The sequence below is a fragment of the Diaphorina citri genome, unplaced genomic scaffold (assembly GCF_000475195.1).
Source record: "Diaphorina citri unplaced genomic scaffold, Diaci psyllid genome assembly version 1.1 scaffold1224, whole genome shotgun sequence".
NCBI classification, from domain to species: Eukaryota; Metazoa; Arthropoda; class Insecta; order Hemiptera; family Psyllidae; genus Diaphorina; species Diaphorina citri.
In genome coordinates this window covers 70,980-85,979 of record NW_007378653.1, presented here as the reverse complement: position 1 = coordinate 85,979, position 15,000 = coordinate 70,980, and the positions used below count along the sequence as shown (strand labels likewise).

The following is a 15,000-nucleotide window of genomic DNA, read 5'->3' as shown; positions in this document are numbered from 1 at the left end:
AAATCCTTTGATCCGGACCGACTTTCATCGGATAGAAGTCGCATGGTCGCACGACTTTTTTTCGTGTCGCGCGACACGTTTCCACTATGTGATTTTTGCCGCGCGACCCTGTCGCGCGGCAAAAGTCGCGTTGGTGGAAATCCACCTTTAGGCTGGCAGATTTCCGAGGGTATTTTCTGGCTAGGGGACGTTAAACAGAGAGAAGACTAGCGTCTGGCTGTGGGACTATAAACAGGGAGGAGAACAGCTAACCCTAACCAGCCTAGCAAGCTGGCAGTTCCTCAAAGGGTTCTTGGCTGTGGGACTATAAACAGGGAGGAGAACAGCTAACCCTAACCAGCCTAGCAAGCTGGCAGTTCCTCAAAGGGTTCTCTCTGCTTTTAAAGACCAAGCACAAGTCCTCACGATGGATTTTTGACTGCGGTTCAGGACGAGCCAGCCAATTTAACATGGCTAGAGCTAGAGACCATCACCCCCGTGTATAGCAGATACAAAAAGACACAGCTGTTCTTTATTCTGCTATCGACATTCGGCGAAAAAATAACAATAATAAAAAAATATGACGAAAAAATGGCCAATCTTTAGCCAAAAGCCAGAAAATGTGCAAATGTCAACTTTGCAGTAGGTACCAACCGAGTTCAATGACCTCGGAATTTCAAAATCGGGATTGTATGGATTTTCCGCATTCTTTACAAGGTCGTTCAAGGAGGTAAGAAAGCAGTGGATTCGTAAAGGTGCGTTTACGTAAAGTGAAGCCGGAAAATGGTTGAAGTTACCAAAATTGTATTTCATTGAAGATAATCTCTAAAATATAATCTAAAGTGAATTAATAATGATTTATTAATTCAAATGAGTATTAAATATTGAGGTGCGTTTACGTAAAGTGAAGCCGGAAAATGGTTGAAGTTACCAAAATTGTATTTCATTGAAGATAATCTCTAAAATATAATCTAATGTGAATTAATAATGATTTATTAATTCAAATGAGTATTAAATATTAAGGCTACCCTATAAAAAACGTCAAATTTAATTTATCATTCCATATTTTTGAGTTTGAAAAATTTGATATTTCATAAATCCCGCCAATGGATGAGACTTCTAAACTACGGGCTGCAAACTTCGAAGGAGGGAGCTAACTTTTAGTCAAAAGTCAACTAAACTTTTGAAGAACTTATTTTAAAATTAAAATAAAGATATAAATAACAATATTACATTTAAATTTAGTTTATAATTGCATTAAATTTAGTTTACAGTGGGTTTTAGATTTTTAAATTTAAATTATTTGACGACCAAAATTTCTAGTTGAACTCTGACTTCTTTTTCTTCAGTATTCCGAATAAACGCCATTCTCGACCATATAGCAAGTTTTCTGTTCCGTCAATTTATCCAAGTTTTTCTTGTCAATCCGTAAGTATTTCTTGTTTAATTCGCCATATTCGTAATCAGCGTTCAATTCCTCACACGGAACACCCAGGTTCTTGAGTTTGAAAAATTTGATATTTCATAAATCCCGCCAATGGATGAGACTTCTAAACTACGGGCTGCAAACTTCGAAGGAGGGAGCTATACTTTTAGTCAAAAGTCAACTAAACTTTTGAGGAACTTATTTTAAAATTAAAACAAAGATATAAATAACAATATTTTATTTAAAATTAGTTTAGAATTGCAATAAATTTAGTTTACAGTGGGTTTTAGATTTTTAAATTTAAATTATTTGACGACCGAAATTTCTAGTTGAACTCTGACTTCTTTTTCTTCAGTATTCCGAATAAACGCCATTCTCGACCTTATAGCAAGTTTTCTGTTCCGTCAATTTATCCAAGTTTTTCTTGTCAATCCGTAAGTATTTCTTGTTTAATTTGCCATATTCGTAATCAGCGTTCAATTCCTCACACGGAACACCCAGGTTTTTCCCCCCCCCCCTACAAGGAAAGTAATTTCATTTTCATGATTGTGAATCTTTTTTTACTGGGAATTTTCCTCACAAGGCTGAGAAAGCCCCACAACAGCGAGTTAGGGAATCAATCATTTGTGTGATATGTACAAATTTTTTGACCCCGCTGGGAATCAAACCCAGGTCTCCTGCATTCAAAGTGAGTGACCACTACACCATGGGAGCTTGCTTTTGAGTCCCAACTAAGGTGTTGGGTATAAGATCGTAGCTAAATGTGTTAGGTTTTAGTATGTGTAGTACTTAGGTTAAGAAGTGTGTTTGTTTCCTCTCTTTTGTACACTATACCATCCCAAGTAAAATGAATAACCAATTGTATTATAAACTCAGTTATATTGACTTTTCTGTTTCATCCTCTCTTCCCTTTCAATAACTGGATTCATGTTTTTTTTTCCCTTGCTAAAGAAATAGTAAAGGTTGAGTGCAAAGGGCATTCACTCGTAAAATTTACAGTCAAATCCAAATGTTAGTCCATAATTCAATGTTAGAACACTTTAATAAATAAATAAATAAAAAAAAAAAATGTCAGTCCAAAGCAATCATCCTAGTTAGGGCTGATTGAGAGGCTGACGAAAAACCCCGACCCCGTGTGTATACGGGAAAAGGCAAAGAAGATTTTTCTTATTTTTGAAGAGGTTTGAATAAAAGGAACTGAAACTGCCAAGGTGACCAAGGTCTTATCGTCCCGAAAGCGAAAAAAGAAGGAAGACAGGATAGAAGTAAGCCAACCGTTCCGAGAACGAGCATTATCCGCTCAGGATAACATCCGCCCCGGGCGGAAATCGAACCCGCGGCCTAGCGCTTTAAGGAACACGCGCTACTCTAATTTAAGCTAACTAGGCTTAAAAAAAAGTAAAAAGGAGAACGAAAAATAATTTATACAAAAAAAACTCGTCCGAGTGCCGAAAAGATTTCGTTTAGGCCGGGCCAACTTGAACTCACCTAAGATTTTAATTTTGTGCTTCGTATAAACAGACCTTACGCGTTACCTCTGTGCATCTGTCCTCTGTGGTGACACCCAAAATTTAAAAAAGTTCAAATCAGCTGGCGTGTTTGTTATTTGTGTGCCCACTTTTTTGAGATTTTGTGAGTGGAAATGGAAAATTGGAAAAACTAGAGAGGAAAAAGAAGGAAAGCAAGGATAAATCGTTGGAAAAGTCCCCCTTCACAAGTTCAGTGTCCGTTTCTAAATTCGCAGTTCCTTTGTAAATATTTCATGTAGATAAATTGGAGAGAAATGCCAGCCCTTCCGACACCGTCCCAGGTAAGTTTATTGGGAAATATTAAAAGTTCAGAAAGTGTAAAAAGTTCAAGATAGTAATTTTGAAGAGCTTTTCCTGTCATTCATGAAAAGGCTTTGGCCCATTGGATTTCAACAGTTTGCCTCTCGCTTTTCTCTAATTTTGGCAAATGACTTTCTTGTCTTGAGAAATCCCTCGACAAGTTGTGATATGCCAAAGAAAAGAGATTTCCTTTTGGATAATGTTTTAAAATCTCAATTTTATTTATTGATAAAGATATCACCAAGTGGTATTTTTTTTTGTCAATCAATACACATGTCTGTAGTAGTAGGAGAGGTTATTTTTAACTCAAAACTTAGTTTTGAACATGATTTGATAATTTGGTTTACATTGCATTTGTTTTTTGGACCTAACTCGTATCTTGTGTATTATTTATTTTGAAATGATTTTGAGTCCCAATAGATAGTACACTTGCTGAAGTCATAAGTCATAACCTAGGCAAAGGGTTGATAGCAACATGAATTGTTCAGACAAGTAAAAACCACAAGTAAGATTACCTATGTTGAAACAAATTTGCTGCTCTGTCTGAAAATTAATAGTGCAGAAAAATATACTTCCTTAGGTTTATCTGATTTAGTCTGTTTTATTAATCTAGGTACTGAGCTAAGTACCTAATGCTTACTAATGTACAACAAAGTACATATAATATTACACAATTTCACACTTTTTAAAAATTCTTTTGATTTTTATGATATTCCTTTTGTCCCTCAGGTGGCTGGCCGTCACTTGCCGTTGTTTGAAGCATACTACAAAGAGCTTGATCCAAAGAATACAAACAATATCGGAGCTCTCAATGCTGCCAAGTTTCTCAAAAATTCAGGACTCCCCGATGCTCTTCTTAGTAAGGTAAGCGAATAGATCAGTGTTTCAGTCACTTCAATATTTTTTTCTTCTTTAGTACTTGTGCAGAAGTCACGTCCGTGGAATATTGCTACCAAAGGAACTGGCACAAACAAACTCGCATTGGCCGCCACACTACGTCAGCTGGAAAATCAAAAAGTGGAAGCCGCCAAACGGCTGGCCGATCTCAAACTTCAGGTTAGTAAACCATTCTGTGTCTGTCCCATAATTGATGTAGCTACCCTAATTATTTATTATTCAATGTCCTATGTACTATTCAATGTCCAATGTAGTTACCTTAATTATTTATTATTCAATGTCCTATATTTAATGTAGCTACCCTAATTATTTATTATTCAATGTCCTATATTTAATGTAGCTACCCTAGTTATTTATTATTCAATGTCCTAGATTTAATGTAGTGACCTTACTTTTTATTATTTTACCAATTTCTACACATTCTTATCAATGGAGGAGTTGCAATTGGGAAAAAAATGAATTTATAAATTATTAAACATTTATTTATAAAAAAGCGCCTCACATTTATTATGATTTATACATATATTTTTTATTATTTATTTTCTAATTTTAATTTTTCTGTTCAACTTTATGTTTTGTTTTGCACCTCACTCTAAGTTCATTAGTTCTCATTTCCAGTGTGGCTTGTTCTTTGTTTTTATTTTGCATGTGTCCGTCCCACCTCATACCTTGGTTGTTGTACCATTACTGTTGCACCCTGTACATGGAACTTCTGTGGACTTTCTGTGACACACTGTAACTTTTTTACTCTCTCCTTGCTACCAAAGGAACTGGCACAAACAAGCAGTGACCAGTGTTATTATAGGGTTAGGTTAAACGCAAGAAGGAGTTTTCACAATTAGAACAGTGATTAGTGTTATTATAGCGTTAGGTTAAATACAAAAAGAAGCTTTTCTCTTCCATAGATGTGACTTCTGCATAATTACCTCTTCTTCTTTGAAGAGGTTTGATAGAGGGAACTGAGATCTTATTATCCTAAGATCTAAGAGGAGAAATCCAACTGTGCCAAGAAGGATTTTGAAAAGTCACTTTACCCCCACAGTCTCTACCTATTAGGTCTTATTTGATAGGAAGTACAGGTTTACAATTATTAATTTACTTACCTTATTCAAGTGGAGAAAAAAAAAATCATTTTTTTCCCCCCCTCTTACAGATATGGGACCTTTCCGACCCAAATGCAACCGGGTTCCTGACCAAGGCAGGCCTGTTTGTTTCACTCAAACTAGTCGCCCTTGCCCAGAACAACCTGGATGTCTCCATGGCCAACATCGAGAAAGATGTTCCCCCACCTATGATGGGAGACGCCACTGTGTTCCCCCCAAACATCCCCACTGCCCCATCACCTCTGCCGGTGATATCAAGTATCCCGGTGGTACCTGTGGACTGGTCGATGACTCCAATGGAGCGACTCAAGTACGAGACACTGTTTGAGTCCCTGCAGCCACAGAATGGGTTTATTCCCGGCAATAAAGTGAAAGGTAAGTAACAACTCAATTTTTTTCCTTTGATGGAAGTTGGGAAAGGAAAATAAATTATTTGTCAGGATATAAATGGAGCAATATTTTATCAAATGACCAAAGGGATGGGGAGATCTTTTTGTTTTACTTGAAATGAGGTGCAATCACCCTTGTGAGGACATTTTTTGGTCAACACAGATGTTTACATTGATTATACAGTACAGTGATACATTTAAACAAGATTTTAAAATATTTTTATTTCTTTATTTTATTTTTTTTTTTTTTAGCAACAGATTAATTCCTATGTTATTCCTCTAGGTGTTCTGATGGACTCTAAACTACCCACCGACACACTCGGTAAGATCTGGGACCTAGCCGATATGGACAAGGATGGCTGTTTGGATCGTCATGAGTTTATCGTAGCCATGCACCTGGTGTATAAGGCACTCGAGAAGTTTGCCATCCCTGCTACACTGCCCCCCGAGCTGTTGCCACCGGCCAAGCGAAAAGCATTGGAACATAATAAAGTGAGTTTTGAGACAACAATGTTTTTGTTAAAATGAGTATCCCCCCCCATTAGGTGGTTCAAATTTTGGTGCCCTAAGTAATCAGATTAGCTGGAAAAATGTTCCGACCTTGGTCTGTTAGACTTGCTTGCATTTGTCAAATGGTCGGAGCGTGAGCGGCCAGCATTGGAAGCTTTCAAAAATTCAGGACTCCCCGATGCTCTTCTTAGTAAGGTAAGCGAATAGATCAGTGTTTCAGTGACTTCAATATTTTTTTCTTCCGTCCCCGTCCCCTTCAAAACCATATTTTCAATATGCATTCCCCCCCCCCTCCCCTGCAAGGAAAGTAATTTTATTTTCATGATTGTGAATCTTTTTTTACTGGGAAATTTCCTCACAAGGCTGAGAAAGCCTCACAACAGCGAGTTAGGGGGAATCAATCATTTGTGTGATATGTACAAATTTTTTGACCCCGCCGGGAATCGAACCCAGGTCTCCTGCATTCAAAGTGAGTGACCACTACACCATGGGAGCTGACTTTTGAGTCCCAATCAAGGTGTTGGGTATAAGATCCTTGCTAAATGTGTTAGGTTTTAGTATGTGTAGTACTTAGGTTAAGAAGTGTGTTTGTTTCCTCTCTTTTGTACACTATACCATCCCAAGTAAAATGAATAACCAATTGTATTATAAACTCAGTTATATTGACTTTCCTGTTTCATCCTCTCTTCCCTTTCAATAACTAGATTCATGTTGTTTTTTCCCTTGCTAAAGAAATAGTAAAGGTTGAGTGCGAAGGGCATCCACTCGTAAAATTTATAGTCAAATCCAAATGTCAGCCCAAAGCAATCATCCTAGTTAGGGCTGATTGAGAGGCTGATGAAAAACCCCGACCCCGTCTGTACGCGGGAAAAGGCAAAGAAGATTTTTCTTATTTTTGAAGAGGTATGAATAAAAGGAACTGAAACTGCCAAGGTCTTATCGTCCCGAAAGCAAAAAAGAAGGAAGATAGGATAGAAATAGAAGTAAGCCAGCCGTTCCGAGAACGAGCATTATCCGTTCAGGATAACATCCAACCTGCGGCCTAGCGCTTTAAGGAACACGCGCTACTCTAATAAGCTAACTAGGCTAAAAAAAAGTAACAAGCTGGGTCCGTCCCTCCCGGAATTTTTTAGCCCGTAGTTTATTCGATCGTGGTTAAAGAATACCTATGTACCTACCTAATTTGTTTAATATTCAGTTTATTATCTTGATTTGCATCCAATGTTTACCTACCATGCTGGCACCGGTCGCTATGTGCATTTATATGTCATAGCTACTCATATTCCTCACGAGGCTGAGTGGGGCCCGCAACATCCAGTCACGGAGTCAATCATTTGCTTAATACAAATTTCTTGACCCCGCCGGGAATCGAACCCGGATCTCCCGCGTGCAAGGCGAGTGCAGTGACCACTACGCCATGAGAGCTGAGGAAGCTTTATTATTATCAGCTTAGCATAAGATCTATGGTATATAGTAACATGTTTTCAAATAAATAAAATCTCCATTTGCAGGTTGGGCCGCCCCCACTCGTTCCGCCGCCTCCGGCCGTGGTGGTCCCGGCCCCGGCGCCTTGGGTGGTGAGTGCTGAGGATCAGGCGCGTTATGAGGCCATGTTTGTGAAGGCCGATGCAGACCAGGATGGCTTTGTGAACGGACCGGAAATCAAGCATGTGTTCCTCTCGTGCAATCTGGCCCAGTCGGTGCTGGCCAATATTTGGTACGTGTGACCTATTTTAATTTTTTTCTTATCTAGTTGGTGCTGGCCAATATTTTGTACCTATTTTTTTCCTTTTTTTAAATATTTGTTTGGATTCTTTTTTTTGTTTTTGTTTTGTCTGCATGTTTGTTTGGTTTTATTTATTTATTTATGAAGGGAACTGTAATCTATCTTTACAATAAGTTGTGAATTGGGCCATAAATCAGGCTTGTTACAAGGCCATGTTTGTGAAGGTAGATACCGACCAGGATGGCTTTGTGAACGGGCTGGAAATCAAGCATGCGTTTCTCTCGTGCAATCTGGCCCAGTCGGTGCTGGCCAATATTTGGTATGTCGCACCTATCACGGGATTTTGTAGTTACAGCCCGTTCCCACTTGTCGTTGGAAAAAAAATCGTGTCGTGTGTAGTGGGAACAGTCATTTAAATTACACTGCCTACAGGACAATTTGTGTCGTCCGGGAAAAAATCGTGTCATGTGTAGTGCGAACACTCTCATTTAAATTACACTGCCCACAGAACAATTTGTGTCGTCCGGGGAAAAAATCGTGTTGTCCATATTGGGAACACTTTCATTTGAATTGCATTGCCTACAGGACATTTGGAGAAAAGCGTGTGAAATTCACGACAAGTCCGGACAAGTGGGAATGGGCTCTTACGTGTTATTAGGCGTTTTTTCATGTCTCATTTATTCAGAATATCGTCTGAATAATTCATCTGGCCAGCTTTGTCTTGAAAAGAAATAAAATATCTTGTGTCCTGAAATATTCTGAATTGTTCAAAAATAAATAGCAGTTAGTTTTCCATAGTTCTAGACCAATATCTTGTTTCCTCATTTATATTTTTAAAGGAGCACTGTGCAGTTAGTTTTCCATAGTTCTAGACCAATATCTTGTTTCCTCATTTATATTTTTAAAGGAGCACTGTGCAGTTAGTTTTCCATAGTTTTTAACTATTATCTTCTTGTTTGCTCATTTATATTTCTAAGGGAACACTGTGCAGTTTTTTTTTAATGTGAAAATTAGGGAAAATTTATCCCTTTTTTTGTATAAAATTATTCAATCCGCCTCGGGCGGGAATCGAACCCGCGGCCTAGCGCTTACAAGGCAGACGCACTACCAACTAAGCTAACTAGGCTGGCCCATAGTTTTTAACTATTATCTTCTTGTTTCCTCATTTATATTTCTAAGGGAACACTGTGCAGTTTTTTTATGTGAAAATTAGGGAAAATTTATCCCTTTTTTTGTATAAAATTATTTAAAGTACACAGATTTTATTAGTTTTTCTTCTCCTTTTGTTTCCTCAGGTGAAGAGTAAAGTGAGCTCTCTAGAAGAGCTGCAGCGGGCAATGAATCAGCTCATTTCCATTTCTAAGGAAGCTTTTCCGAGGAAGTGCAGTTAGTTTTCCATAGTTTTAAACCAATGTCTTCTTGTTTCCTCATTTATATTTCCAAGGGAACACTGTGCAGTTTTTTTATGTGAAAATTAGGGAAATTTATCCCTTTTTTTGTATAAAATTATTCAAAGTACACAGATTTTATTATTTTTTCTTTTCTTTTTGTTTCCTCAGGTGAAGAGTAAAGTGAGCTCTCTAGAAGAGCTGCAGCGGGCAATGAATCAGCTCATTTCCATTTCGGAGGAAGCGGTGAGCAGTAACGACGTGTCGACAGTTCCCGAGTCTTTGCTCTCTCTGGAGCCGGAATTCAAGCAAGACTCCTACACCCGCCTTATTCATGACAATAGTAATCCCACAGCCAATGCTTTCCCTACGGGTAAGTACTTAGTACTGTAGAGCTTAAGTAGGGGCTCCACAACCACTTAATGCAAAAGCTGTTTCAAGGTAAATTTTTACTTCCTATTACATATTTTTAACGGTCCTAATATTTTTAATTTTTAATGGTCTTATTATTTTTCTATTATTTTTAATTTTTAATGGACATGTTCAAAAAAGAGAGGAAAACTACGTAGGAAAGAGAGAGTTTCAGAAGTCGTAGGAGAAAAAGAAAAATTCCGTTGTTCCTCATTTTTCCTGACCTATAACAATAGAGAGATTTCGCATCGCTTCTTGATCCCGATAACGCAACCCATCTTGGCGCCATCTTGTTTACATCATGTTTTTAGATTTAGCAAAGCGTGCGAATAAGTACTTAGTACTGTAGAGCTTAAGTAGGGGCTCCACAACCACTTAATGCAAAAGCTGTTTCAAGGTAAATTTTTACTTCCTATTATTTTTAATGGTCCTAATATTTTTAATTTTTAATGGTCTTATTATTTTTCTATTATTTTTAATTTTTAATGGACATGTTCAAAAAAGAGAGGAAAACTACGTAGGAAAGAGAGTTGAGAGATTCGTGTGTGTGTGTGTGTGTGTGTGTGTGTGTGTGTGTGTGTGTGTGTGAATGCTGTTAATTAGACAGCATTAAGCAGAAAGGAACGAGCGAACAGAAGGTTTGTACTCTTTTTCGAGTGAAAATATTTCAACGGGTTACTTTCTGGTGTTCCCGTGTTGACCCAGCACAGCACCTTAATGGGAAGTATTGTGTCTCTTCTCGCCCATCTGATGAGAGGCATAGATACTACGGCGCGGCGGTGAAACACTCACCTTTTACTTCTTTTTTTTTACTAGGGGAACTGGGGGTAAAAAATCTTTTGGTTAATTAAATTTTTTTATATTTTCGGATGGTTCCTTTCTGGTTAAAGCTTAATTCTACTCAATTGTGGTCCTGGCTCTAAATTCACCCTTTGTCTAATCAATTGATTTTTCCTCTCTCTTCTCTTCTTTCTTTTCTGCTTTTTTTTTACTGTTTTATTTTTGCTTTTCTCTTTCATTTATGTTTTCAGTTGTAATTTTTACTTTTCACTCCCCTCCCCCCTTTTCTTCTACCTCTTCTCCCTAGCTGCCTTCGAAATGTTTCCCCTTCAATCTCTCTATATTACTCCTTCAGTTTTTCTTCGTCTTCATATCCGGTTATGCAACACGCAATATCTTTCTAAACGTTTTACACTATGTTATTTTTTTTATCTCTGAAAAGAACAATAAAATAAAATTTAGATAGTTTTTTTTTTTTTAACTTGTTCTGAAACAGTGGTTCTTAGTAGGTGTTTACAACGGAGAACCGACCATAGCCTGGTCTCGACCCAAGGGAACATAAACAAACAAAGAAACAAACCATGCTAATGAATAGAAGCGACCTCAACAGAGCCTTGATTATAGCTCCGACCCTCACAGAACATGAAGAAATTGAGTCTAGTAACTAGTATTTTTTCTGCTCTTCTGCGATGGTCGATGGTTTTGTATACATTTTTTGTAATTTTTTGTAATGATACTTTATTTATTTGTAACAACAATTTTACAATACATGTTAAATAATCCACAGTTTGATAATTAATAAATGACCAAGAATATATCTGATATGAAATATCTTAAGGATGGATTACTTATCTTAAAATAAAGTTAGATTACCCATACTAAAGGTCATTTTGATAACATTCTAACCTAAAATTACTAATATAGCGCGCTATACTGTAGTAATAGAAAGTAAAAAATTCAAGCGTATCTGAATAAGCAGGAGGTTCCAGGCTCCGTTGTGGACACACTGGCGCGAGGGTCGATGGTCTGGGCGATGGTCGATGGTCCAGTATTAGTCGAACAAACAAAAAAAGTATTGTTGAATAATTCCAATATGTACAGTTGAACCCGTCTAATTGGAACGCGTCTAAATTACCTTCGGTGGTGTAGTGGTCAAGGCGCTCGCCTGGTAAACAGGAGGGCGTGGGTTCAATCCCAGCCGAGGTATGGAATGTTTGTATTTGTCCCTGAAGACACATTCACAGCTGAAATAGAAATATTGGACCCGATCATAAAACAGTGGCGATGCGAAGCAAAGGTTAAGGGGTTCGTGGTATCACGGATTTAATCTAAAGAAAAGTCTGAAAGAAGTCCTAAAAACCTGCCTCGGTGGTGTAGTGGTCAAGGCGTTCGCCTGGTGAACAGGAGGGCGTGGGTTCAATCCCAGCCGAGGTATGGAATTTTATCCTCAATATAATTTGAGAATTTGACCACAATAATAGTAGTAGCCTACTGCTGGAGTAAAGGGACTTTTCAGTCCTATGCGAGCAGTATAAATAAGCACTATTATTATTATTACTAAATGGGAAACCTGGATAAACGTTGGAAAAAATTGCCGGTCCCTTGGATTCCCAATTAGGTTCGACTGTATTAAATATTTATCGAGAAATTTTTCAAAATTTGTTGATCAACTTTATGAGTATCTTTTTTTTTCGTAGTTGGTGTTTTTCGTCGCTAGGTAGTCATTTTCTAAAAAAAATAATAAAAAATAAATACAATGTTATTATAAATATTATTTCTTATCATATATTATAATCATTTTATAAATGATTTTAACGTTTAGTATTTTACTGTTATAATTTATAAAATAACCCAACTTTCCTTAAAAATGGGATTCCATTTTGAGTTGCAATTTATTTAAAGAAAGATGTTTACTTCTTAAAATACCTACTGCCCTCAAAGCCCCAAATTAGTTCTGTACAATTTATAAGCAAAGAAAGAGGGAACTGTAGAATTTTTTTTTTTTCGCTAAATCCCCTCTTGTTTTAACAGAGGATTACCGTCACTATATAACTGCTAAGGCCTTTAGTGACTTAGCTTTTACCCTCCATTCGGCAACAAGCTACTGAGTGTGGCCCAGACATTTTTGTTGGATTTCAGCAATATTTATTCAGTCATTAGATCTCCTGTTAAGCTAACAGCCAGTTAAGTTCCATTTAATTTGTATTGGCTTAACAGGGCTGTTAAGCTAACGGGCTGTTTGAGGCTGGAAAGAAGGTTGGTGAAATCCACCATTAATGTATTATAATAAACAAATATAAAAACAACAATAATAATTTAAGAACTAATTCAAATGAAACTCTTTCAAACTAAAACAAACTATTTTCTAAAGTTTTTATGTAGGTTAGACTGTAGTTTTTTTTTCTAAAAAAAATAAATAATTAACAAGTAATTACTTAATAAATAAAGGAACGTTTACAAATTGATTTAAGTGATCAAGAATCTGTTTAACTTGGGCTGGGGGCCATAAAGTGGGTTTCAACTCCGTTCAAGTTTTAAACTGGGTTTAAGCTGATTGGCTGAAAATTTTAAAAATTAACTAATTAGATTGCTTAATCCGAGAGTTTAACTTAAACAGAGTTTAAACCCGTATTGTGGTCTTGGCCATAATTAACCAAAGTATTTATTAAAGCTAGTTAATCTAGTTTTGCATTTATTGACTTACTAAAGCATATCCACAAAAAAAAAAAAAAAAAAAAAAAAAAAAAACGACTGGATAACTTTCTGACTAACTAAATTTTACACAAGGATGGCCTGATGGTCTAATATTTTCGACATTTGCAACTAGTTTTTTTTTTCAAGAGGCCGAAATCGAAAAGAGAATTTCAGAATAGGAGAAAGCTAGCCGTTCGGCGAACGAACCTAAGCTGTTTAAAATGAATATTTATATGTTGAACATAGTACATAACCTTTGTGAAGTAGCATCCTCAAATGCTAAATGCTCTCAATCCCTAAATTGTCCTTTTTTTATCATGCTACCGCTTAAACTACCTTTGTTATAAAAAAAAACCCTTATTTTGGCCATATTATTTTTGTTTAGATATTACTAGAATAATCTTCACAAGTCTTTTGCCTCTCATAAGGTTTGTCCACACATAGTCGACCGGCCGTCGATCGACATCGATTGACAATAAATTCACATCGAATACATCGATCGACGGGCGTCAACTAAGTGTGGACACACCTTTATGTGAACAACTTGTTTGTGTCATTTTTTTTCTTTAAACTTTCCAAGTTTTTATTGCTTTGTGAATGTCAATCTTTTAAAGATCAGCAAAAGTTATAACGCTTGTAGTTAGGAGTATAAGAGCTGGGTGGAAGAGCTCCTTTTGGAGCATCTTATCCTACATCGATCGACGGGCGTCAACTAAGTGTGGACACACCTTTATGTGAACAACTTGTTTGTGTCATTTTTTTTCTTTAAACTTTCCAATTTTTTATTGCTTTGTCAACGTCAATCTTTTAAAGATCAGCAAAAGTTATAACAATATTTTCCAAACGGAATACTTTGTCAAGTAGCATTATAACTAGAGGTGGAATTGAATATACTATGTCTTCAATTGACATGGACTATTTGAGATTGTATATTTATAATAGATACATAGGGTTACTATACAAAGATTACAAATTATACAATGGTTGACATGTTTCGCACATCTCCTGATGGCATTTTCAGAACAATTCCACCTCTACGAGTTATAACGCTCGTAGTTAGGAGTATACAAAAAAACCTGTGGTTGGATGGAAGAGCTCCTTTTGGAGAATCCTGCCACATTAAATAAAGCAATAAAGAACCATTACATTTGTTTTAACGTCAAAATTTTGCAAAATGTGACCAAATAATTGTTATTATCATTATTATTTTTTAATTTGTTTAATTGCCCCGAAAATCCCACCACCCTTAGTGCATCTGTCCTCTGTGGTGACACCCAAAATTTAAAAAAGTTCAAATCAGCTGGCGTGTTTGTTATTTGTGTGCCCACTTTTTTGAGTTTTTGTGAGTGGAAATGGAAAATTGGAAAAACTAGAGAGGAAAAATAAGGAAAGAGGTCTTCGCGACAAATTTCGAGATCAGAGCTCATTTGTGTGAGAAAATGTGAAAAAAATCCTCCAAAAACCAGAAATTTCGAGATCAGAGCTCATTTGTGTGAGAAAATGTGAAAAAAATCCCGCAAAAACCAGTTTTTTTTGGTTTTTTGGCTTTATGGTTTTCTGGACAAAATTTGCACCACCATTTTCGTGATCCTGGTAAAAAGACCTTTAATTTGATATATAGGTCGACCAGGTTTGGATAAGTCCTTCTATGGGAACAGACAGAGTGACAGAATGACAGAGTGACAGACGACACCGAAGCGAATACAATAGTCCGTCTGTCCGTCCCTTATACCTTTTTATTACTATTGTAATAATACTTTTTATTACTATTGTAATAATAAAGGAAGGACGGACTAAAAAGGAGAGGGAAATGATATACAAAATAAACTCGTCAGAACGCCGAAAAGATTTCGTTTAGGCCGGGCCAG

General features: G+C 36.8%; 1 protein-coding gene across 1 annotated transcript in view; it reads left to right on the top strand.

The window, feature by feature from the left end:
• The first annotated feature begins 3,014 nt into the window (after window positions 1–3,014).
• Window positions 3,015–15,000, top strand: part of LOC103514798 (epidermal growth factor receptor substrate 15-like 1) — a 16,583-nt gene continuing 4,597 nt past the window's right edge. The window contains exons 1-5 of the mRNA XM_008479700.3: window positions 3,015–3,215; window positions 3,964–4,098; window positions 5,285–5,609; window positions 5,907–6,115; window positions 7,645–7,850. Of these exons, the coding sequence (XP_008477922.1) occupies window positions 3,189–3,215; window positions 3,964–4,098; window positions 5,285–5,609; window positions 5,907–6,115; window positions 7,645–7,850 (902 nt within the window). The 5' untranslated portion in view covers window positions 3,015–3,188. The remainder of the gene's footprint in view (window positions 3,216–3,963; window positions 4,099–5,284; window positions 5,610–5,906; window positions 6,116–7,644; window positions 7,851–15,000) is intronic.